The sequence below is a fragment of the Alternaria infectoria genome, assembly GCF_024043175.1.
Source record: "Alternaria infectoria strain BMP 0036 chromosome Unknown scaffold_10, whole genome shotgun sequence".
Classification (NCBI taxonomy): Eukaryota; Fungi; Ascomycota; class Dothideomycetes; order Pleosporales; family Pleosporaceae; genus Alternaria; species Alternaria infectoria.
The window spans coordinates 149,166-173,588 of NW_026250699.1; the positions used below are offsets into that span (position 1 = coordinate 149,166).

Here is a 24,423-nt window from a genome sequence, read left to right on the forward strand (position 1 = left end):
TTAAGTGATGCAGGATGCGTATGCCGAAGAACTCTCCTTGTTTCATTTGGTTCTGACTCGTCATTGCTCATCGACTTCCTGAACACCACCTCCTAACAATGCATCAGTGTCCTACGCCACCTGCTACCCAGTTCATGAATTCAGGATCGCCTGGATTTGGGAACATTCCCCTATCCTGTGGCGGTTGTCCTTGCGCTTGCTGTTGTTGCACAGGCACACCTTGATTCAGCTGTTGCTGCTGTTCTTGTTGCCGTCTTCTTTCTTCCTCCTGTCTTCTTTGCCTTTGTGTTCTGTAGTAAAGCAGGAAGGCCAAAGCCCCGCTTAGGGCCAAGATGATGAGTGATTCCAGAATGTCCGAATCAATCTCGTCGCCATGATAGCCGTCTCCGTAAAAGTCGTCGCCGGCAGTATGCGTGTCGTCGTAATCGTCAGCTTCGTAGTCGTCCCAGCCAGCGAGTTCGGCTTCGAGAAAGGCGTTCAGCCACTCCGAGAGTGTCCATTGTTTCTTGACGACTATAGCCATGTTAGCATCCAGACATTTAAAAAGATTCAAAGGACGATGACTTACCGGGATCTTCTTGGATGGACTTGATGTTGCCGTTTGTAAAGGTGTTCCACCAACTCCGGAACCTAAGCTTGTACAGTGCCAAAACGACAGGCAAATAGGCCTCACGTGGATTCGTCTCCAGAGCCAGATCATAGTGTCTCTTTGCGAGGTGGAAGTCTTGGTCAATGCCGATGCCATTCTCATGCATCCAACCCAGGTTCCACATGGCTTGTGCGCTTCTCATGGTCTCAGCTGCGGCTTGGTAACAAGCCGCAGCTTTTTCAGAATCAGGTTGTGTTCCGAGACCCATCAGGTAATAATCTCCCATCTTGACCATAGCATCGACGTTCTTCTGTTCGGCAGAGCGCGTCCAGTATACCAAAGCCAGAAATGCGTCGCTAGCTAGCGAGGCCTTTTGCTTCATAAAGGGCACAAGCGAGTTGAATGTAAAACGAGGCTTGACTTGATCAAGGAGGTAGGCCACGTTGGCCTGTGCGACCTCGAAGCCTTGCTCAGCTGCCATCATGTAGCTTACGAGTGCGGTCTCTAGGTCACCATTCGCATACGCCTCATTAGCTTCGGGGAAAGATGTAGAGACTAGTTCGGCTTTCTCTGCTACGATCTTGTAATAGGTGGCCGCCAAAGGACAGGACTTGGATCGAGCGATACCATTGTGCGTCATCTCAGCCAAGTAGTAGAAAGCCTCAAGGTGTCCGTGCCTAGCGGCAAGTTCAAAGTATTTGGCGGCGACGGCGATGTCCCCCTGATCCAAGAAGAGCGCACCTAGTCGAACTTGTGCGACTGCCAAATCCTGGTCGGCAGCCGCGCCAAACAGCTCAGCAGCCTTCACGGCATCTTGAGGTACACCGAGGCCTTTCAGGTACATGATACCCATGGAGTATTGCGACAGCGCATCGCCCAAGTCCAAGCCACGTCGGAACCATAACCTTGCAATTTCGAAACTTTGCGGCATGCCCTCACCGCGCAGAAACATGCGACCAAGGTAGCCGGCGGCCTTCGCGGCCAGCTTCTCGACGGTAGGCGACACGTTCGCATTGGGCTTTCCGTTCTGCGGCCAGTACATGCGCGCAAGCTCCATGAAGCGCTTCTTGGCCGCTGGAAGGTCGCGCTTCAAAGTTCGTGCGCCATCGTAGTTCAGCTTGGCAAGATTGAATGTGGCCCTGGCATCACCCTTCCGGGCCTGGAGATCCATGTATTCGAAAACGTCGTCGAGGGAGGAAAAGGCATCAGACTGAGCGCTGGCGACTTTGGCGTTGGGCCCGGAGCTGCTTGTACTCGCGCCTTCGCCATACACGCCACCTTGATCGTCAGCGATGTTGTAAGACTCCCGCGGCATAGAGTGGCCACCAGGTGGCCCAGACCGCATGTATGCAATAGCCTTCTCCGCTGCCGCTTTGTAGAAGTGCACAGCCTCCTCGCAGTTACGCGGAGTAGAGATGCCTGCCGAGTGCCTGTACGCAACAGCCATCTCTGACCGCACGTCTCCGCCTTCTGCGCCCAGGGTATAGTATAGCATAGCCTTTGCCTGGTCTTGCTTGACTGCTCCACCAATGCCGGTCGCGTACATGAAGCCAACCATGTGCTGTGCCGATGCATTGCCGTTCAAAATCGCGAGCTCGTGGTATCGCCGAAAGGCTTCGGAGTAGTTGCGCGGATGCGTGTAATTGCCGTAGAAGTTCATCTCGGCGAGGGTGAATATGGCGTCGGGATTCTTTTGAGCCGCTGCCTCTTCCAGCAGGGTGACAGCTTGTGACAGAGAATGCCCCAGCTGCTTCGGTTGTGGGTTTGTCGTCAACAGCTCCTGCTGTGGGGGGCCATTCATGAAGAGAAGGAAGAAGACCTCTTTCGCGTAGTACGCGCTGGTACCCAGGATGCCAGACTTCTTATCAAAGTTCCACCATGGTGCGGCAGCCGGTCTGATCGTGTGTAGAAGCGTCGTGCCCTCATTGAAGGCCAGTACGCCCTGATGTGGATTCGCGCCTCCTTCTGTGTTCCCCCATCTTGACTTCCAGGCCTCCTTGCTTTGGTCCGAAGAAACGCATAAGAATAGTGAGAGAAGAACTGCGGGTCTACAAGTCAGTCAGAAGCTTCCTACGTTGCCTGCGCAGGTGCGTACCGAAGAGAAGCGGCACACGCCGCTGTAGCTGTGGCCTCATTGTGGGTATATGTCGAAATTCAAAGTGATGCGAAGAAAGAAACTCATGGCGTCATCTCGGGAGGGCGGAAGCAGAGGCGCGACTACGTGTAGGCAGTCGTGGTGAGGTTGTTTGGAGAGGCCAGCTTTCCACTATCACGGCCGGGGTGGCAGTTGCGCCCCCGATGCGTGGCTCCCGCAGCCAATGAGCGTTGACGTCACTCATGTCACAGGTTCACGCGCTGCAACGTCGCCTTGGGCCTTCCGCTTCGATTCGTAAACGACGTCCAAGTATCTACTTGCAACTGATACTCAGCGCGCTTGCTTCATACCGTCGTCGCTTGTTCCGCTGTCTTTGCGGACGAAAGCATTCGGGCAAGTGCAACCGACCTCTTTCTGCATTTGTCATCGGCGGAAAGCACTAACATCCTTGCACGTATCGTCATGATTTCCAGACGCGTTTCTACACGAAGTCTCTCTCTTTCATTATCGCTGGATAGCAGTCTTCTTATCATTTGAGATTGTACTGGGAGTCGTATGTCATGACAGTTTTGAATACCTCGGCAGAACGCGAGCCCCTGCTCCAGCCTTCGATATCGCCGGCCTTATCGAATAGGGAGGGCAAAGATGATGAACAAGCCATTTCAACGTCGAGAGGCGCACTTATAGTTGGCTCTGTGGGTCTCTTGATATTTTTGCAAGGTATGTCTTCCAATATCTCCCCGCCTCGTCACCATAGAATCCCGTCTTCGATCACGTACAATTTCATCTATGCATGAGAATGGTGGCAAATTAACAGAAGTCATGTTCTATCAAAGTTCCACAAACATGACCTAACCTTCACGACAGCTACGAACATATCTATCCTTACAACGACCCAATCGTCTATCGCCGCTGATCTAGATGCCTTCGAAACTGCCAGCTGGTTTACTTCATCGTATCTCATCGCCATGTCTTCTCTCGCTCCTTTGATGGGACGGCTATGTCAAGTGTTTAGTCCGCGGTTATGCATGTTCTTCTCCACTATGTTGATAGCCATTGGATCGGCCATTACATCCACATCTGTGTCTTTCGAGCACTTTATCATCGGCCGCGTTGTAACTGGAGCTGGTGGCGGTGGCATTTTCATCGTTGCTAGCATCATGGCGATCCAGATGACCAGCCCTAAACGAAGAGGCTTGTATATGGGCCTTGCAAACACTGCAATGACAGTCGGTGTCTCACTTGGAGCGGTCATAGCGGGCGCGCTTGAGCCTAGAATTGGATGGGTAAGTGGACACTATCAGATGACGAGATCTAGTGTGCTCGACTAACACAATCACAGAAACCTTTGTTCGGCATACAGGCACCAATAAGCTTCGTGGCCGGTTTAGGTCTCCTCTTTTCAATTCCAGCAAGCCATACTTCAAAGAACATCAAGTATGAGAATCTCTCGATCCGCGAAAAGCTAGCCCGCATCGACTACTCCGGAGCTCTGCTCTTGACCACCACCATTGTACTCTTCCTTCTAGGCTTATCTGGCCCAAAGGTTCTTCCAACGCCGATCATTCTCTCGGCTCTTGCTCTTCCAGTATTCGTTCTCAACGAGGCCTACGTCGCTGGCGATCCCGTCATTCCAGTCTCCGTTCTACGATCTCGTGGAACTTTGTTGACCTGCCTTGGCACGACTGGCTTCATGATGGCCCGTTGGAGTATCCTCTTCTATACGCCCGTATATGCGCTTGCCGTTCGGGGATGGGCTCCGGCTGTCGCTGGATCAATCCTCATTCCCACTAACGCCGGCTTTGCAACCGGTGGTCTTCTTGCTGGCGTCTTTCATATCAAACGCACGGGCAGCTTCTACCTTCATACCGTCGTTGCGATGGCACTGTTTCCAATCACTATGGCTGTTCTGGCTCTCATCTCTACACCAACAAGTCCGTGGGGTCTATATGTTGCCATGGTGTTCCTCAACGGACTTGTCACTGGCGCGGCAACGAACTACGCACTTGTCCATCTGCTCCATCTTACACTCCCGGAGGTGCACCCGATCGTCATCTCTCTCCTTGCTACGTTCCGCGGCTTTTCAGGCTCTTTCGGTTCGGCTATTGGCGGTGGCTACTTCGTTCGCGTACTGCACAAATCTCTGGATGACGGCTTCGCGAAGGCTGGGTTGAAGAATCGCGGTGAACTCACTCGGAGACTATTAGGGAGTCCAGCACTTGTAGGTAAGCTGGAAGGCAAGGACAGGGTCGTCGCCGTCGGGGCATACGCGGATGCACTCAAGGCACTGTTCCTTTGTGCCGTAGGACTCTCCATCATCGTCGTGGTTGTACAGGCCGGTACAGGATGGAAAGAGCCGGAAAAGAGTGAGGGTCAAAGAGCGGAAGAGGAGGTGGAAGTCGAAGACGGGATGCCTGCAGGTGCTTGAGCTCAACGTCCAGTACAGCTATCTTTTGTCTTTCTCTGTTATGCATAGCCAGGTCAACACTCATCATTCTATGGTGCAAGGACTGCCTTTAAGCGCTAATTTTCTCTTTTCAATTCTCACCTACCCATCACTTTCTACGTCTACTGGACTTCACGATGATCTCTCACCGTGAGATTTCCCGGCGCCCGGTCATTTCTTGCGCAGGTACCCGTCATGCATGCTAGCGTCATCATCGCGATTCTCTCACTGTTTCCATCGTCTTCCATTGTATCACTCGGCTCCTACCCGGTCTCGCTTCGTCTGTTTGTTGTCGTTGGTGCAGGGTCCACTGCCTCGCGCCTGCCTATATAAAATTTCCCACGCTCTCACCTCCACTCCTGCGACCCCACCTCACCAGCGACGACGTGCGGGACCAATTGTACGATCAAGAGACAGTCACCTCATTGTCGACCGCCTGCGACGCATACTCTGCTCATACAAGGTAAGTTCCTCTCACCTCTGGCGTATTCACACGTTGGTCTCCAGGCCCAGTCAGCCTGCTCCGCAAATTTGCAAGTGCGCACACTCAGTTTTGAACGCGTCGCGCGCAGACCGCGAGCTTCAAGCTGCTTCCAGCCTGGATTCTCTAGGCGCTCGACCGACGTCTGTCGCGCTTCACTGCACTGCTGCCGTCTCTGGAGTGCAAAAAGCTAACGAACTGTGTCTAGTTCACCTCTCTCACATCCTCCACAGTCCTCATCATGGCTCGTGGTCCGGCTAATCTGTATTCGACCATGGTATCCAACCCATACCCCAAGGCCAAGGAGCATGTTGCTCGTATCTCCGTTTGCGAGCTCTGCGACCGCGAGATCCTCACAAAGGATTGGAACGGACACAAGAACTCCAAGAAGCACCGGGAGGCCGAAGCCAAAGAGCGCGAAGAGTTAGAGAAGGCCAAGAACCCAGCTGGTACTTTCGGCGGTGACGCTACAAGCTTCGGTGGTGGCAACGAGTTCAGCGGCACCAACGAGTTTGCTGACGCCAACAACGAGTTCGGCTCTGGTGGTGACACCTTCGGCGGCGCTACGACTACTGCCAATGACGGTTGGGGCTCTGCGGGTGGTTTCTCTACTGCAAACACTACCAGCTACAACAACAACGGCGGCGGTGGCGGCGATCGGGCCTGCTTTGGCTGTGGTCAGACTGGCCATCAAAAGCGTGACTGCCCCTCTGGTGGAGGTGGCGGTGGCGGCGATCGTGCCTGCTTCGGCTGTGGTATGACGGGTCATCAGAAGCGCGATTGTCCTCAGGGCTCTGGTGGTCAAGCCTGCTTCAACTGCGGCGAGACTGGGTAAGTCGAACTCTTGTCGATCATTTTGGAGTGTCAAGCTAACATTTAACAGACATCGCAAGACGGAGTGCACTCAGCCTCGTAAGCCCATGGCTGGTGGTCCTGGTCGCGCATGCCACAACTGCGGAGATGAGGGTCATATGTCGCGCGAGTGCGACAAGCCTCGTGTCATGAAGTGCCGTAACTGCGACGAGGAGGGTCATGCTTCTCGCGAGTGCCCCAAGCCTCGTGACTGGTCCCGCGTGAAGTGCCGCAACTGCAACAACTTCGGTCATGGCGAGAAGCGTTGCCCTGAGCCTCCTGCTGAGGCTGCCGGCGGTGACTGGGGCGATGCCGGTGGCTCGACCGCTGCGGCTGGCGGTTGGGGTGATACTCCGGTTGAGTCGAGCGGCAACTGGGCTGACGACACTACCGCAGCTGCCGATGCCAATACTTCTTCTGGCTGGTAGACCGAGTGAGCGAGCGTCTTTCCATTCGCCTGTTGGTACAATGAAACCTCAGCATTGCCCAACATACACGATTCTTGTAAGGACGACTGACGGATTCGGACATCGATCGAGCCAATGGCTATCGGTAGGGAAGGCTCAGAGTCTGATTTGAGGTCATGGACGATGGAGAAGTTCTGTTAGGGTAGTGGAGAGGCAGCCCACGGGTATGCACTTGCAGTTACGTTCCAAGCGAAGCGCGACCATGTACAGCAAGGTACTCTACATAGACCAAACAAACACTAACCCTTGTACGCATATTCACCTGCGCTCCATGCTAACACATAACGGTATGCTACGTGACACTTGCTGCTTTTAGCTCCGCTGTATCTGCGTTCTGCTCTCGTCTACCGACCATACTACCTTGCTCAGTACATCGCGTGCCAGCCATGGAGACGACTTTCAGTCACAGATGATCACCACCCATTTGTCTTTGTCCAATAAGTAACAAAGGCGGCGGCCACGGTCGAAGGATACATAGTGATTGCTACAGATGTTTCTCAGACTTCTCATTCGTGGGACAACATTAACTGAATATAGGTATTACGCAGGTAAATTCCCAGCGCAGTGAAGGGTACGGCCGATAGGGGAGGCTGGGCTTGTCGTTCCTTATTAGCACCGTTGGCAAGATTACATGTCTCTGCCCAGGGCCATTAAAAGGGCTTGGGCGGTTGATTTAATTTACAGAAGATACTTGAGGGGTACATGGTAGACCCTTCGCTCACCTCTGACGGCTTCCAGATATCCCGGTCTTCTTCGTCCGAGCACGCCCAAAAAGAAGGCCGAAACCCTATTGCAGCTTGCAAACACTTGATTAGTTAGTCTATTGGGAAGCAAAACGAGTGGAGCGACCTAGGAGAACATACACTACACGATGTCTGTTCTGCATCGTGACATAGCCAAGGTGGAGTCGGAACGACAGCCATAACATGTGAGAGAACTTAGCGGAAACCAACGATGACGAAGGCTACCACTACGGGATGACATGGCTGCTGGACATCTTGAGGGTCCAGAGATAAGGGCGCGTCCCGAAGGTTTCCAAGGTTCCAAGGTTCTCTCTGTATCAGCCCTGGATGATAAGCCCGGGGCGTGCGGCATCCGGTCCTTTTCCCAACCCGAGATCCAAGCCTCTTGGAATCTCCGGAGCTCGTCGCCGTAAGCTTACGCGCATAGCCTCGTTCAGATGCCACCATGGTATTTGGAAACCAGAGCCTTCACGGTGGTCGTTTTGGAGGCGCAAACATGTGGCTGAAGCGACTTCTGCATCTCATGAAGCAGCGGTCAAAACTCTCCAGCGGATCAAGACTTCTAGAGCCCAACGGTGTCTAGTAGTAGGGCTGTAGCGCAACGTCTCCGCACCATAGCGCGTGGAAGGCTCGCTACGGGGTGCCAGCTCGGCGCTACGGAGTTGTCTCCAGCTTCCCCTCGTCGGAACCGTTGAAGTAAGCTTTAGCGGTGACTCGTCCACTGATGCGCTAGCCCTTGACATATTGCCCTACGATCCGATAGATCGAGGATATACCGTGTTGTGATTGATTGACGTTGAGTGAGAAGTCTTGCCACGGCGTAATACGCAAATTAGTTTGAACACTTGATCAGAGCTCGCTTCGTGAACCTATATGTCGTGAGACCACTCCCCATGTCTCAACGGACACCTTGGCAGCGTTGATGCGATCTTCTACCTTTGCGATATTATTTGCTTTTGCGCAAATCCCCATCGCTGGTGTGGCTGCGCAGCCAATGTCTCCGCTTTTCCTTGTTACTCGGGACGAAAGCCACAAACATGTTAACCTGGATGAGCTGCCACCACATCGCGTGGCAGTGATTATCATATGCATTCTGTTTGCATTTGTTCTCGCGTTGGCCCAGGGTAAGTGCATTCGAATTTCATGTTGACCTTTTCGTATCCAGAGGTCTCTCAGAACGTTTACTAACTGTTTGGTAGGATATCGAGCAGGCCGCATGGCTGGCCAGAAGTCCAAAACTCGGGTGTCGGATGTACTCGTGTTCGCGCAAGGCTTCATCTGCTCGGCCTTTCTATTTGCCACAGCCATACAGATAGCTGGACTGGGGTTGCAAACGGATGCTCAATGTCATGCTGCCATACGAGTCTGCATCGCCATGTATAGCGCGGACAAAATAGCACTGTAAGTGTTTACTCGTGCCTGACGCTCACCCAAAGCCCGGATGCTGAACCACATACAGATATCTCTTCTTGCTGGAGCGCGTTCATATCGTACGGGCTCCCTTTGTGGATCGCACAAGGGATATGCTGTATGTCTTCGGAGGGATCTTCGTCACGGGTGGTTTTCTCGCGATTATGGGATGGCAGTTTGTCAACCCAATGGCCATTCTGAACCACCAGACAGGCGAATGCAGGATAGGCATCGAGCGGCCGGCTACGATCGCGATAATTGTGCTGGACATCCTGATGAACACTGTTCTCACGGGAATCTTCGTATGGCAGCTTCGACCAGCACTGGGCTCAGCGGCACCTAGGATATTCAGTCTCGCAAGCGACACTGCTGGTACATCAAGTGACTCCTCGATGCAGAGACTCCGACTTTGGATGAAAGGAACACGACGGGCCGTATCTTCTCGGAACAACCTGCGAGTCATGCTGGTTCGAAACGTTGTTGGCTCCGGCTTCATGTTGTTTGTCACTTTGTGCAACAACAGCCTGTTTCTCGCCTGGAGTTTCGCGAAGATGAGTCATGCTTGTCTGCTTATGTGCCTCGCTGATAGTAAGTTTACGATCCGCCCCTTGTGGTCAACACACGCTAATGCATAGTTCAGTCTGTCTCGGTATGCTTGTCACCCAATGGCTGACGATGCGTTCGGCTGATCCGGAGATTTCGCCACCGGCATCTCGAGCTTCGCTCGTAGACGAACGAACCGACTCCGAAGTATCCTTTGTGAACGAGAAACCTGTGCCTATCAGCCGCGTGCTAGATAAGGTACGCTTCAATCTCCGTTGAAGGCGGCGATGCTGTCAAGAATTTGTATTTTGCGACATATGTCTTAGTAGTCTCGAGCTACAAAAGGACCGGAAGGATCCGTTTGCGGTGTACACCATGGACTCATCACCGCCCTTCTTCGGTCTTGTTACATACCGACGTACACGCGATTGGCTGCGCTTGCCTTCATCCTATACCGCTGTCCAGCACCTTCCTGCGTAACTAATAGGACGCCATTCCCGATCAGCGAGTGCCGAACAAAAAGGAGTGCTTTGGGCGACAATGAATCCCGTACGCCACACTCTGCTTGGTGCGGCCAAGCGCTGCGCGGCGTTGCATGGCTGCGGTTGTGCGGATATACCCCGATCGTCAGCGGAAGAGGCTAGGAAGAGCTATGGGAGCTTTCATGGATCATCTTTGGAGCATGTCGGTTTGAGATGAGCATAGTCGGATTCCATTGTGCGCGCTCATGACGTCAGCCAGATAAATCAGAGTCTTACCCAACGAAGGCTAGCGTCAGGCTAGCGCAAGTCTTGGAAAGAACTGCCCAAGTATGCACAACCTCCGCATATGCATTGCGAGTACAGTCCTTCATACCATGGAGCATAGTTCGACTCATCTTATACTGTGTCAGGGATCATAATGTTAGCGACCGAGTTTCAGCAAGTTCGGTTAGATCACCTTGTTCGTATGGACAATATGACAACTGAATGTATCAAATTCCACTACGATATCCCACTCTTTCCGTTCTGACCTCGTTATCGTCTATATGTCGGACGTCTTATACTACATGAAAGTGCTCTCCGCCTATTTCAGAGGTGGGTCGAAGAACCACATCTCCTCACGTCCCACCACCATTTCATCTCTCTCTACATGCTCGTGATATTTCTCGCATACCTTACCCCTCAATGCGACCAAGTATTCTCTCAAATCTGAACTCCTGCCAATTGTCTCAGCGACGTCCTTGTTCTTACCGCCTTCCATCCTGAAGCCCTTCGCAAGGTTGACCTTCCACTCGGCCATGTCCTCCGTCTCACCGCAGTTCAGCATGATGTCCTGCATCATGGTTCTCAAAGCAGAGTCCCTCAGATGCTCCTCGATGTACTTCATGATGTCGTATGGCAGTGGCTGGGCGTCGCGCAAAAGCTTGTTGAAGAACACATCCACAATCTTGTTGCGCAGGAGCGGGATATCGAAGGTGTCGGCAGATACGTGGAGTTCGCATAAGAAGAGGTATCTTAAATTGGTGTCATTGCTGGAGTCTAGGCTGCCGTTGTAAAGCCAGTTGGCGAAGACGTCGAATCGCATTGGCACAGAGCACGCGAGGTGGATCGCTGTGCGCTCCTCGTCGGAGGAGGCGGGAAAGATCTCATGGAAGTGTCGCGAGCGCGCTCTGAGTGCTTCGACATGTAGGTCATACTGCTGGATATTCCTGCCGGAGCCGACATTGATCGTGACTGTGTCGTGCTTGTTGGTGATGGTAGGCGCGGTCCACGCGTGTGCGCACGGTACTGGTGGGTTGCTCACCATGACGATGTCGGAGTTGCGTTAGTTGAGGAAAGTGCAAACGTAGTCGGTAAAAACTTAAAAGGGCGTAAAGTTTGCTCACGTATCTCTTTGTGGGCGGCATATTCTGTGAGCCAAGAAGTTGAAGTGAAGGTGAAGGTGAAGATGCGTTTGTACTCTTCTCATGATCAACTGGAAGAGCTGTCAGTTGCTAGGCGGGGGGTGGACAGCATAATCATCAGTACATATACCATGTTTTGAGTTATCACCACGGTTCTGTGAGCTCATAGCAAGATCATGGAGTGCAAAATCAAAAGAGTGGTATGTGTGGAGTCAAAATCGATCGGACAGTCTCGGATAGCCTTCATGAATACACTAAGACGTATCTCTAGAGTGGAAGTGGGCAGCGATCACCGCTTAAACACTCGTAGAAGAGCCAACGGATTTACCTGCACTATGGACTGAAAGTGTGCTATATAATCAGAAAGGGAAGACAGCAAGCTGGCCATAACATGTCATAGGTGCACTTGCACATCGGATTAGCGACTATCAGGAGCTGCCACAACTAAGAGGTTGACTTACGAATTGAAATCTTTCTATGGGGCTTCCCTCTGTCGATGCGTATGATATCGTTTACAGAAGCTGTTCCGCATATTGGCGTGCCAAGCGTCTCCATCAAGCCTGGCTGCATGACCTGGGATCAGGGACTGTTCGCGACAGGCCACAATGATATCGGTCAGAAACTCCTTATGACAATCGACGAGATGATGCCTATGACATCGCTGGAAATCACAGGTTGCCGCCACTATATCAACAACCAGCCTCCTCATGACGTCGTCTTCAGATGTGTTGGTGTACAAAAACTTTGTAACACCAATATAGACGGTAGTTTCTACTAGCCAGTGGGTGTATAGGGATTCCAGGACAGCGTTCTTGAAGATAGGCGCCTGATGAAAGTCGGCGAAGATGTACACAGTCATCGCTTTTGCCCAGTGGAGCTCGGCCGCATTGCCCATGCAGTCAACAACACCTGAATTGAGCCAATAGTAGAAGACGTTGAAGGTTTCAGCATCGACATCTTTCAGACGTAGATAGGTCGAGCCACCTTCCTTGAACGAGCCGTTCAGCATGCGATCAAAGTAGTTCGAGAAGTGACAAAGCAGCCCGCGATAGATCTTGAACTTTTTCTTGGCGTCGTCGGGTCCGACCGCGACGGTGATGATTGTGTCGTATACATGGCTGAGACTGTTAGCAAAAGGTATCGGCTGAGGTTACGTTGGACTCACGCTGGTGGTTTTGTGGGTACATGGGCACAGGGTATCGGCTCTGGGATTTTTGCGGCGTCGTCAGTGGAGGTCACTGCAGTCGCCATCGCTTGAGATGGAGTCGCAGAAAAGGAATGTTGTCGAAGGTCTGGTGACGCGGTTGGAAACGGAGAGGGAATTCGAAGGTACTCATGCAAAGACTAATTGTCTTGGCGGGCGCTCGGTGAGAGTGGACGTCAAAGTGAAAGTGAGAGTAAAAACACCAACCGACAACTCGACCTTGATAACATGCGACACCCTCGATAGATGCCAGAAGACTTCCCACGTAGATGCCGCGATTTGATTGACAAGGCGACGGGGTATGATAGCATTGGCAAGGCTTGTACATTCTCCCACTGCCTTCTCTCTCAGCAAGCCAGGCTACTACCCAGAAGTGATGTGCTATATGCTATTGTTAGCAGCGCGTAACTACGAACTGCACATAAAAGCAGAGACCACAGCGAGACTAAACATAAGGCAGCCATAACAACACACGATTGAACATAGACAAGGTTATGAATCCGAGTCGACTTTACATTACAAGAACGAGTTGGCCAGGTTCTCGAAGTATTTCCTAGCGCAGTCTAGGTCGACGTTCACGGTAGCCTTTGATATTTCTCTCTCGGTGAGGGTCTTTCCCAAGGAGGCTTGCAGGGCTTCGATAGTGGACTCCTCATTTGGCTGGTTCACGATCTGAAGATTCATGCTCCCACTCTCAACCTCTTTGCCGCCAACCACAATGATGTGATTGTACTTCTTCGTCCTTGCTTCAGCAATCTTCTTCCCGAGCGAGCGGTCGCTCGTATCGACATCGATGGGCAGGTGTATAGTCGATAACGGTAAGGGCTTGGGTGACGACGCGGACGTGGCTGGTACGTCAGAGGGTGTGAGACCGGAAAGGACAGACTGAATGCGCGAGACATGTTCGAGAACTTTAGGGTCTGAGTTCAGCGATAGGACGATAGCTGGTCGAGGCGAAAGCCAGAACGGGTATCTGCCAGCATAGTGTTCGATCAGTAGCGCCATGAAGCGTTCGATGGAACCGTAGATGGCGCGATGTACGATGACGGGCCGGCGAAGAGCCGGATCCAGACCTGCATCCATAGACGACTGCGGTCCTGCCTCTAGTTCTTCTGGCGATGCTTGGTATTGCAGATCGAAGCGCTGCGGCAGCTGGAAGTCGAGCTGTATGGTTGCCGTTTGATGCTCCTTGCCGTTGGAGTCTTTCAAGATGATGTCAATCTTTGGGCCATAGAACGCTCCGTCACCCTCGTTGATTGCCCATTCGCTTCCGATGTTGTTCAACGCGGTAGTCAGCTGCTCCTCCGCGCGATCCCACTCCTCGATGGTGCCGATGAAGCTGTCCTTGGGCCGAGTCGAGAGAAGCAGCTTGTAGGGTCCCAGTCCAAACGTGTTGTACACCATGCCCACGAACTTGAGCGTCTGCTCAATCTCTGCCAGAATTTGGTCTGGCCGACAGAAAATGTGCGCATCGTCCTGGTGGAACCGCCTGACTCTGGTCAGTCCTGTCAAGGCGCCTGAGATCTCGTTCCGGTGCAGAGCGCTGAAGTCGGCGAGTCTGACTGGGAGATCTCTGTAACTTTTGATCTCGTCCCTGAACAGCAAACAGTGGCCGGGGCAGTTCATGGGCTTCAGACCGAACTCGCCGTCCTCTCCGCCTTCTGCTTCAGGTATTTGCGCCGTTGTCCCTCTTCCCTGCACACTGAACATGTCCTCGGCATAATTGTCCCAGTGCCCGGACTTTTCCCATAGCGACTTCTTGTATATTATGGGCGTGATGACCTCTTGGAAGCCGAATTGCGGATATTGCGCTCGCAGGAACGACTGCAACTTCTGGAAGACATAGGCACCGTTGGGAAGGATGAGCGGCGAGCCGGGGCTATATGGAGATGTGATGAAGAGATTGTGTGTTTGCGCGAGGGCTCGATGGTCGAGAGGAGGTGTAGGCGGGGTGCCGGCTGTAGGGTTCAATTGCGCACTGGCGGGTGCTTCAGACGAGACGGTCACCGTGTGCTGCAACTGGTGGGGCGCGGAGCAAGAGCAGCTGCGCGCGAAGAGACGTCCATGTTGGCGCCACCTCGTTGGTTCTAATTGCGCCCGTCTTGCAGTCCGTAGCGCGAGGGAAAGCTGGCGTAGTGACATCGGAAAGTCTTGACTCCTGCACCAACTTCGCGTGCTGTTCAGGATGCACTTTCTGGGCTAGTCGTCTTGGCGCACGCGAGCTCGAACATGACGTCGACGCGTCTGTACGCCAACACCACTTAAACCCCGAACGCAGTCAGGTACTACAGGTACAGTGCTAGGGCCATCGCTCTGGAACTCCACTAACAACAAAAGTGCTTGATGTCTCTGCGACGCACTAAGACACAGTATGCGCCGGAAGCCTGATTGGCAGGCCCCACGTCACACGTAGGAAGTGGCAACCTGTTCTACCCAGCCTCCTACAACGACACAAAGGCAGTCAGTGAGACAGTTTGGGTCATCACTAGACACACCACTGCCTAAATCTATAACTACCACCTGCTCTGTATTGCATTCTTACCTTGACCCACCCAACCGTCAGCCCTACGTCACAGACCTAGATACCATCAACTTAGAATATGAGCGCACGTTCGCGGCGACTCGAACACAGCTTGGGCAGTAGCTGGGGCGACGCTGACTACGCATCCGGTAACGAAGGCTCAATTCACTCGGCCAGCGACGAAGCCAGCGAATTGGAACTAGAGGACTCTGACAAAGAAACTGTACAAGAACCACGAACGACCGTGACACCCAGACCTAAGCGCAATCACCTCAGCAAGTCAACACCTACGGCGCAAACGCAGGCTCGACCCGTGAGGAAGCCAGCAAGTCGGACCAAAGCCAGCCAGTCGCAAAGGATAGGATCCGACAGGACACCAAAAGAAGACGCATCCGAGCCGAGCTTCATCATGCCTTCCATGAGTAACTCGCCAAGTGGTTACAGCGGCTCGCCAGGTCCAAAATCCCAGGCGCGGAACCGAGTAAGAAACGCGACCCAAAACCGCCCATCAGACTCGCCCCTTGCACCAGGCAGCTCTTTCACGAAAGGGTCTGCCGGCGGATACCCGCAAGCGCCACAACAAAACCAGGAAGAAGTGAGCCCATGGCACTACGTGAACCTCTTCTGGGATAACGTCGCCGCACCACTCCTCGCCCACTTCCTGGACATTTTCTCCTACGCGATGCGACACTTCATCAAGCCGTTCTTAGGGGTCGCCCTCGGCGTTGGCATCCTAGTCTTCGGCATCCAGCTAGCATCCGGGATACTACGATCCACAGTATCGAACGCTGTAATGGGGCCTGTTTGCGCGATACCAGGCTCTTCCTACATCATCCCCGCATGCGCTATGCTAGACACGTCAGAACCTCAGGCCGACTTCGAGGAGCTCATCAATGTTCAAAGTCGATTCGAGGATATCCTGGACGCATCGAAAGATACTTCTGCTCTGCCCGCCACGATCAAGAACTCCGAGCTTGCTATTCGCGACTTGCGTATTCTTGTCAAGCACTCTCGTCTTCCGAGCCGCAAGGCCTTGGATAATGAATTCGAGTACTTTGTACAAACAGCCAACGAGGCTTCCGTCGATCTGTCTCGTTACAACAGTCGCATAGGAGCCGCTATGGACCGTGTAATTGCGACAAATACCTGGACCATGAACGTGTTGTCTGGTATCTCGGAGAAAGAGGCTTCCATTGGCGCCGTTGGCCGAGTCATTAACCAGGTCACGGGTGCGTTCGTCGCGCCACCGCCAACGCTCCAACAACGCATCTTCGACCAGTACGTCTCACACGTCAGCAAGAACAAAGACGAGATTACGCGTCTTATCGAAACAGCTCAAGCTCTGCTTCTTGTTCTGCACAACCTTGATGAGCGACTAGGCACCATCTACGAAATTGCAACAGGCGATGACCAGACGATAACGGGCAGACAAGAAGAGCTTCTCTCTAGCCTATGGACAAAACTTGGGGGTAACCGCGGCGATGTGAAAGCCAACACCAAGTCCCTCAATTTACTTGCCAACATTGGTGCCTATCGCAAGAGAGCGGTCAATCATGTGTCAGGCACACTTCTCAAGCTACAGGAGATCCAGGCCGAGTTGGAGAACTTACGAGAGGGCGTTGCGGCGCCAGAGATGCTGGGTTATAGAAGTGATCTGCCTTTAGAGTATCACATTGATGCTATTGGAAAGGGCGTGGACAGGCTGCAGGTCAGCCGCGGAGAGCATATGAGGGTTGAGGGAGACACGTACAAGAGGCTTATGCGTGGTGGCGATGAAGCCGAGGGTAGAAGGGAGCTGCCTGGACCGACAGTCACCGTGAGGGCGAAGTAGTAAGATCGTCTCGACACCGGCAGATTTGGAGAAACTTGGATCATTACTTGGATATTTTTTGACGGCGTTCACAAGACTGTCTTTAGTTTCCTTTTGGTTATGTTTTTCTACTTGGTACATCCCTAGATACCCATCTCATCAATAACTCATGACCGCAATGAACCTTTATTTTTACAAAGTTCAATACATCTGCACCTCAACCAAACATCTCCTCACACCTCCATCGCTTCCGTCACCTAGGCCTTCAAACTCCATTTCGTAGGCCACACACCCTTTCTGCGCACAAGCCTCCCTGAATCCATCTACGCTACCTCCAACACCAAAGTACACTCTCTTCGCCGCTACCATCGTCTTGCCCGTCTTCACCCGTCCCATTAGCGCGACAATCGCATCCGTAAACGCCGTTAGCGAAGCCGGCGAGTAGATAGTCTCTGAACCCAAGATGAACGTATTCAGATCCGGAGACGACGGAACCATCTCCAGAAGCTTCTCAACCGGCGTCCAAGACCCCGAGATAAACGTCATCGTAATCCCAGTTTCACCCATCGCCTTCTTGAAAGCTGCTAGGATCTCAGGAGTAAGATATAACTCGCTACTCTCCTCCGGTCCCAACAGCGGATTGCCCGTCTCAGGGAATAGCGCTGCACTCTCCTCAGCACTTAGCGTACCCACCCATGTCAGAAGTAGATTGGGGAGAGTAACAAGCCGTAGGACGTCGGCGTTGTAATCTGTGAGGGTGAAGTAGATCCCAAGTTGGTTCGTAACCGCGTACTGGAAAAGGAGAAGCGAAGGCAGCGCAGACCCGCAACCCATCTCAATGACATGACCGACGCGCATGAGGTCATCGAGATCTTTCCGCGGTCCACGATCGAGCAGGTAGCGGACGAGATCGAGACTGCACTCCCAGGTTTTGTAGCCGCCTTCGTAGACGTTTTGGCGGAGGTCGGAGTCCTTTTGGTGAGTGTCAGTTTTGTGGATGGAAGGAGGGGATAGGGAGGCATTACATCCAGACCTGTCAGAGGTGTTTGGGAAGATCCATCGTCTTCAGCCATGAGTTGGAGGCGCACATCGAAGAGTTCGCGGCGGGGCAGACGGGTTGTGAAGCCTTTGGGGCTGGTTATGTTGATGGTTGAGTAGGAGAGTTTGTCTGGGAGGCTGGCTAGCTAGAGCGATTGTCAGTATCGCTCCTGAGAATAGTATTGTCACCGCGATGGGAGACGAATGGTCAGAAAGCGGAAGAAGCTAAGAGGCTTTCCATGTCTATACATAATACAAAAGCGCATACCTACCAGCTCGTCGAGATCATGTGCTTTGGCCGCAATAGGCGGTGGGACATTGCTATCTGTCGTTGTTTGCTGTTGCCCTTGCTCTTGCACATCATTGGGGTCTTCTTCTATGTCGTCGCCTGAAAAGCCGAAGCTGAATGCCATGATGGAATGCTGAACTGGGGTTGGATCGGGTTAGGCTGATATGCAAGATGTTAGTTTGGTGGTTGGTGGGGCTTCTTTCATGTGAAAGATAATTTTGGGTCTTATCGATAAGCACGTGGTATGTGCACGGGTGAATGTCTACTACATGGATGCGCTTTGATCTTAGTTTGTCGCAAGTCTTAGGTGGATTAATTATCACTTTGATTTGAGGATAGCGAAGAAATGCACTTTACTTCTGACCGGAGAGTCTCCCCACGCGACTTATGCGGAAAGTCAAAGGGTGTCTTGCTGCTTCCTAGCAATATGACGCGTATACGCCTGGTACGCATGTTCCAGTACCCCAGCCCATTCTCATCCCGTGTATACCGTGTTGAACGCATGCGTTCTTACTCTTTCTTCACCTCAACACCATTACTGCTCTCTTCCTTCTCCGCCTGTCGCTCCTCGGCCAGCGTTCGCTCCATCTGCCTAGCGCACGCCTCCATCGTGTCCTTGTCCAACTCCCATCCCGTTGTGTCGATCCCCTTCGCCTTGGCGTCGGCGATGATCTGCTGTCGCTCCACAATCTTCTCGCGCATGAGCTTGATGGCACCCCCGAGCACAACTGCCTCGCTGCGGCCTTGTCCCTCCAAGCCGGGTACTATTGAGGCAAGTCGGTCGAAGCCTTCTCTAATCGCTTCGCGTCGCTTCTGCTCGGAACGGATGTGGTTCTCTTTCTTTTGGGCTTCGGTAAGGCGGGGCCGGTCGGCGGCGTTCGTGGGACTTTGCGACTCCGGCATGATGGCGTGGAGGCGGTGGTACGAGTGTATCGTCTGACGCGAATGGCCAGTGTGTTCGGGTAGGTAGAGTAGATTTCAGCTGGCACGAACCGGTTCGCTGGATGTGGCTTGTATGTTCGGTCAAGGAGACCAAGGCGACGTTCTGAGGCACAGGCTGTGGTACGCGACTGCTATAGTGTTGTAGGGGACAGCAGGCGCTCACCTGGGCATAGTTCCTGCCCTTCGTGTGAATGGGCCGACGGGTGCCGAGCTTGGAGGCATACACCACTCAACGCGGGCTATACCAGCAAGCCGGTGCTACAATGTGCGATGGGCATCCGTGTGTGTGGTAGGAGGTGCGATGGTAGAGGCGCGCTATCGATACGCGTGGGTGAAGCGGAAGCTCTCCATAGCTAGCACGTGCTTGGTACCATGGCGATAAGATGCGCAATGTGCAGATGAGGGCATCTGTACTAGTAAAACGGCTGTTTGTTTAGCAGCGACGCTGACATGGCGCTATCAAGCAAGAAACGTGCGGCTAATTAAAACGATGTTTCAAGGTGGCCGGACCCCGTCAGCGCGATATGAGGCTCCTGGCTCCCTGCACCCAACAGCGTGTGACGCACTCCGGTGGATCTTCCGCGCCACCAGGAACCACGTCGGCCACGACGCGACGCCCAGAGATACCGCCGGCAGTAGCAACCCTCGGTCGAGAGTGAATACGACGGCTCAGGGCCAGTGACAGAGTCGCCACGCTGTAGGAGAAATTGCAAGAGAAGGCACGACCCCGCTAGGACATCCCACTGGGCAGCTGCAGCCCGGGAGCACGCACTACACCACCACCGCCGTGACATGCGCCCAACCGCGGCCGCACTCCTCCACCCACGCCATTGAATCCTCCCACGCACTCCACCATGGACGGCACCCGGGGGAGCAATCGCCGCATCAACAGCCTCCAGGCCCAGGACCGACTGCGACGACGCAGTTCAGCCAACGCCCAGGGGAAGCGCCCCGTCACGGCCCAAGATGCCTATCTCTATGCTCTGCGCGCGGCATACCTCGCATACCTCCTCCAGCCCCGCCAGAAGCGGGTGCAACATGTGCCCGCCGCGCCCAAACACGTCCAGCGATCGTCGACCTCGATAAACGACCTCATGAAGGACTTCTCCCTCATACGAGACTCCAAGAGCACGCGCTTCCCCCGCGACTTCATGGCTGCACTGGACAAACGGATCACAAAGGTGTTGATGGGGCAGGAGCGCATGCCTGAGTTCCAGGATGCCACGGTCAAGCGGACCTTTGCCGTCTTCCTCAATGCATTCAAGGACCCGTCGTTCAGGAAGAACATGGACAAAGATAGGAGAGTCGAGGATCTTCTCCTGATTTTCTACTCCAACGCCACAAAGGAACTGCAAAAGGGGAAGGCGCCCGGAGATGACAGCTGGAAGCTCATGGTAGATCGGCACGTCGCTCTCTTCCTACGTCTTGTCAGCTCTTGCCTCAAAGACCATGACTGGCAAAAGGACAGACCCGAACTTGCCCATCGGTTGGCCACGATGGAGAAGAAGTTGCTCGTACACGACCAAGATTTGGCGGCGGAGAACCAGCGCAATGGCGGTCAGGGTGGCACAACAGTCGAAGTCGAGGTTCCGCGAAGTTATGAAGTCAAGGACATGCCCCTCGTCTTGGTAGTGTCACGCATCTTCGCTGTAGGGTACTCCGATGTACAAGCCGATATCAACCGATACAAGTCCGTTTGGACGGAGAAGGCTGCGCTGCAGGATCTCAAGACATATCAGGCGCACCTCAGTCTCATGACCAAGAAGACGCTGAACAGTGACGACTTCGATACCGAGGAGGCGTACGAGGCATGGAAGAACCAAGAGGTGCCAGACCTCTCGCAGATGATACTGGCAATCATCCAGTCCAACCCCGAGCTCGCAAAGAGTTCACCCGGATCTGTGCCACACTTCAAGCCCAATGCTTCTTTGGACCCCGGCTACTCGGACGGTTCGAGGCAGGGTTCTATGTCGTCTGAGAACGGCTCCTCATATGTCATTGACCAGTCTGTGGATATGAATGGGCTCAGCCTCAACGACGACCCAAATGATAGCTCATCCTATACCTTCATACCTTCAGATCCACGTGCCACTTATCGTGCGATACTGAATGAAGCACTGACGTATGACCTGGCGGACAACGATCTCGAACCGTCCGAAGCTACCAACGAGAATCCGTCTGTGAAGCTACTGTCGAAACAATCGGCTGAGCTTTTGAATGAGATAGCCCTCCGATGGAGGATACCACAATTTTCCCGTCTCGTCTTGTTCCTAGACGTCATACGCGACAAGTACATTAACCAAGACATCAGTCTGGATACCCTCGATGCTGCCTTCAACTATGTCAAGGAACCACCGCCAGCTGACAAGAAGTCCAATCGGATGAGCCATATTCCAGTACAAGTATCGTTGTTTGACCGAACGAAATGGACAATCCAGGACTACACTCTCAACCAACAGATTCTGTCAACGTTGCACGACTGCCTGTTAAGAGAGTTGTACGAGCTGATGATGCATGTATACGACACCAAACCGCCTGCACTTGGACCGGTAATGTACATCCTTGAGACCCATATCTACGACGACCCAACTTTCCCCGGCACCGAAGAAGATATGGATCAGTTCACTGAACAATTACGTCACGGACTGAGGGACAAGGCTGGTGACGTGTATCGAGAGCTTCTAGCGAAGCACATCCCGGACACCAAAGAAGAGTGGGAGTTCTACCATGTCATTGAGTTGGGTCGTGCTGTGGTCAAGCTATGCGAGCGGATACAGAAGCGCTACCGCAAAAACCCAGAGGTTATGGGTGCTAGTCCCATGAATTGCCTCGTTGAGAAGATGTTTCCCTCTTACGCCGCAGATGCGCGCGACCTTGTCGCTCGGATCATGGACGTTGCTCAAAGCAAAGGAGAGGATGTACCCGTACAGGATGGCTTCGACTTGTACAAAGAGCTTGTTGAGATACGCCGCATACACAGCGATGCTCTACCAGGCAAAAACTTTGCTTTTAGCATCGAAGATCAGCTACAGGACTTTGTGTGGAGATGGATTCAGATGACGGATCAAAACCTTATTGGGTGGGTTGACAACGCTTTCAAGGCAGACCAATTCCAGATCGAGTCGCAGAACCCCATTCCTTCAGACGAGGAGCGCCACAGTGTCTCGGTCGTGGATGTCTTCCGGTCCTTCAATCAGAGTATCGAGCAGATTGTCTCACTAAACTGGGATAACGATGTCCAATACGCCAAATTCATGACTGCTGTGTCGAAATCGATCGGTGTCGCACTTGCAAGATACTGCGAACTTGTTGAGCAGAAGTTCGCCAAGGAGATGGATCGCTTGACTCCTGAGCAGGAGGCCGCCGCTCATCAGACCAAATCAGAGAAGTGGTTGTCGACGGTCAAGGACTTCTACAGCCAGAAAGAGAAGGTCGAGCCCTTTCAATTCTACCCAGAGGTAAGTATTCGACTCAATGACATGTTCAATGCTTACGAATACAGTCGCTCGTCAAACTCAACAACATTGAGTATGCAATGCAGCAACTAGATAAGCTCGAGCGCGAGATTGGCGTCGATGCGTGCGCCGAAGTCATCCAAAAGCATTCCCCACCCCCGACGCAACGCCTTCGAAACAACAACTTCGTCTTCACCATCAAAATCATCGAGGCTGAAGACCTGAAAGCTTGCGACATGAATGGTCTAAGTGACCCATACGTCGTGCTTGGTGATGAGTATCAAAAGCGTCTGGCAAAGACTCGGGTCATCTACCGCAACCTCAATCCTCGTTGGGACGAGACAATTGACATCACGACTAATGGCCCGCTGAACGTCGTTGCAACAATCTGGGACTGGGACGCTATGGGCGACCATGACTGCGTCGGCCGGACGTCTCTCAAGCTCGATCCATCACACTTCCGGGACTATATGCCCCGAGAATACTGGCTTGACTTGGATACGCAGGGTCGTCTGTTGCTGCGTGTGAGCATGGAAGGCGAGCGAGACGATATCCAGTTCTACTTCGGCAAGTCATTCAGAACACTTAAGAGGACTGAGCGTGACATGACACGGAAGATCACGGACAAGGTAGGCAAATTGCCATTACAATGCACAATTTGCGCTAACAATGGCAGCTTTCATCGTTCATCGGCTACAAGCTTTCGCGTCGCTCACTTGATGCCTTGCTCAATAAGGGCGTAGCATCGAAGGTCACCAACTACTTAGGAAACTTCCGACAAGCCAGGCCCATGTCTGTCATTCAAGGCCCTACACAGCAGGATGTCACACAAGCTCTGGGTCCTCTGTTCGTTTACTTTGACGAAAACTTCGCGATCATGAAACAGACGCTGACAGACGCTGCAATGATCATGGTTATGACAAGACTCTGGAAGGAGGCACTCGCGACCATAGAGTCGCTACTCGTACCTCCGCTATCCGACAAGCTCTCACAACAGCGCCCGCTGACACAACAAGAGCTTGACATTGTGTTCAAGTGGCTGAAGATGCTTTTCGACTTCTTCCACGCTGTAGATGAGGATGGGAATGTTGAGGGTGTACCCATGGACGTGCTCAAGTCACCCAAGTACCATGAGCTTCAGAACCTCAACTTCTTCTACTTCGAAGCTACCGAAGATTTGATCCGTACGTCTGAGTCAATGGCTGCGGCTAGCGCAAGACGACAGCAAGAACAATCCCAACGCCTAAACCGCATGTCGGCGCCGCCTGCTATGGGCCATCAGTTTGGTGGTGCCGCGGGACTTGTCGGTATGCCGACTAGGAAACACAAGACCATCATGTTGTCACGCAATCTAGGCACAATGAAGAAAGCCAAGGAAGAAAAGAGAAAGGAAGCACAGGCGGAGCCTAATGATGACATGATCTTGAGGATACTGAGAATGAGGCCCGAGGCAGAGCGTTACCTAAAGGACAGGAGCAGACAGAAGGTACCCATCGCCATTCCTTTTCCATCTTCACCCTTACTGACGAACAACAGGAACGTCTTGCTGCTGCGCAGGCGGCAGAAATGATCGTACGACAGAGTCTCAACTCTGGGGGTGGTCGCATGACGGGCGGCATGGGCGGCCCACGTCGATAAGACAAAACCACTCTT

General features: G+C 53.0%; 9 protein-coding genes across 9 annotated transcripts; 4 read left to right on the forward strand and 5 right to left on the reverse strand.

Annotated features, from left to right (window-relative positions):
• Positions 1-103: 103 nt before the first annotated feature.
• J4E92_006491 (uncharacterized protein) lies at positions 104-2,724 on the reverse strand (the record flags this gene model as incomplete). The annotated part of the gene is made up of 3 exons (XM_051497858.1): positions 104-513; positions 569-2,629; positions 2,685-2,724. 3 exons carry the CDS (start codon positions 2,722-2,724, stop codon positions 104-106), a joined length of 2,511 nt encoding a protein of 836 aa, XP_051351584.1.
• Positions 2,725-3,856: 1,132 nt separating this feature from the next.
• J4E92_006492 (uncharacterized protein) lies at positions 3,857-5,112 on the forward strand (the record flags this gene model as incomplete). The annotated part of the gene is made up of 2 exons (XM_051497859.1): positions 3,857-3,970; positions 4,027-5,112. The coding sequence occupies 2 exons, from the start codon at positions 3,857-3,859 to the stop codon at positions 5,110-5,112; spliced, it is 1,200 nt and encodes a 399-aa protein (XP_051351585.1).
• A 217-nt stretch (positions 5,113-5,329) lies between these two features.
• On the forward strand, positions 5,330-6,891 carry J4E92_006493 (uncharacterized protein; the record flags this gene model as incomplete). The annotated part of the gene is made up of 4 exons (XM_051497860.1): positions 5,330-5,337; positions 5,510-5,516; positions 5,820-6,442; positions 6,495-6,891. 4 exons carry the CDS (start codon positions 5,330-5,332, stop codon positions 6,889-6,891), a joined length of 1,035 nt encoding a protein of 344 aa, XP_051351586.1.
• Positions 6,892-10,691: 3,800 nt separating this feature from the next.
• J4E92_006494 (uncharacterized protein) lies at positions 10,692-11,414 on the reverse strand (the record flags this gene model as incomplete). Its single annotated transcript, XM_051497861.1, has 1 exon — positions 10,692-11,414. One exon carries the CDS (start codon positions 11,412-11,414, stop codon positions 10,692-10,694), a length of 723 nt encoding a protein of 240 aa, XP_051351587.1.
• A 1,817-nt stretch (positions 11,415-13,231) lies between these two features.
• On the reverse strand, positions 13,232-14,857 carry J4E92_006495 (uncharacterized protein; the record flags this gene model as incomplete). Its single annotated transcript, XM_051497862.1, has 1 exon — positions 13,232-14,857. The coding sequence occupies one exon, from the start codon at positions 14,855-14,857 to the stop codon at positions 13,232-13,234; it is 1,626 nt and encodes a 541-aa protein (XP_051351588.1).
• A 458-nt stretch (positions 14,858-15,315) lies between these two features.
• Positions 15,316-17,067, forward strand: J4E92_006496 (uncharacterized protein; the record flags this gene model as incomplete). Its single annotated transcript, XM_051497863.1, has 1 exon — positions 15,316-17,067. One exon carries the CDS (start codon positions 15,316-15,318, stop codon positions 17,065-17,067), a length of 1,752 nt encoding a protein of 583 aa, XP_051351589.1.
• A 180-nt stretch (positions 17,068-17,247) lies between these two features.
• On the reverse strand, positions 17,248-18,497 carry J4E92_006497 (uncharacterized protein; the record flags this gene model as incomplete). Its single annotated transcript, XM_051497864.1, has 3 exons — positions 17,248-18,018; positions 18,072-18,230; positions 18,357-18,497. The coding sequence occupies 3 exons, from the start codon at positions 18,495-18,497 to the stop codon at positions 17,248-17,250; spliced, it is 1,071 nt and encodes a 356-aa protein (XP_051351590.1).
• A 386-nt stretch (positions 18,498-18,883) lies between these two features.
• On the reverse strand, positions 18,884-19,276 carry J4E92_006498 (uncharacterized protein; the record flags this gene model as incomplete). The annotated part of the gene is made up of 1 exon (XM_051497865.1): positions 18,884-19,276. One exon carries the CDS (start codon positions 19,274-19,276, stop codon positions 18,884-18,886), a length of 393 nt encoding a protein of 130 aa, XP_051351591.1.
• An 893-nt stretch (positions 19,277-20,169) lies between these two features.
• Positions 20,170-24,408, forward strand: J4E92_006499 (uncharacterized protein; the record flags this gene model as incomplete). Its single annotated transcript, XM_051497866.1, has 4 exons — positions 20,170-22,773; positions 22,818-23,399; positions 23,447-24,256; positions 24,307-24,408. 4 exons carry the CDS (start codon positions 20,170-20,172, stop codon positions 24,406-24,408), a joined length of 4,098 nt encoding a protein of 1,365 aa, XP_051351592.1.
• Between the last annotated feature and the right edge of the window lie 15 nt (positions 24,409-24,423).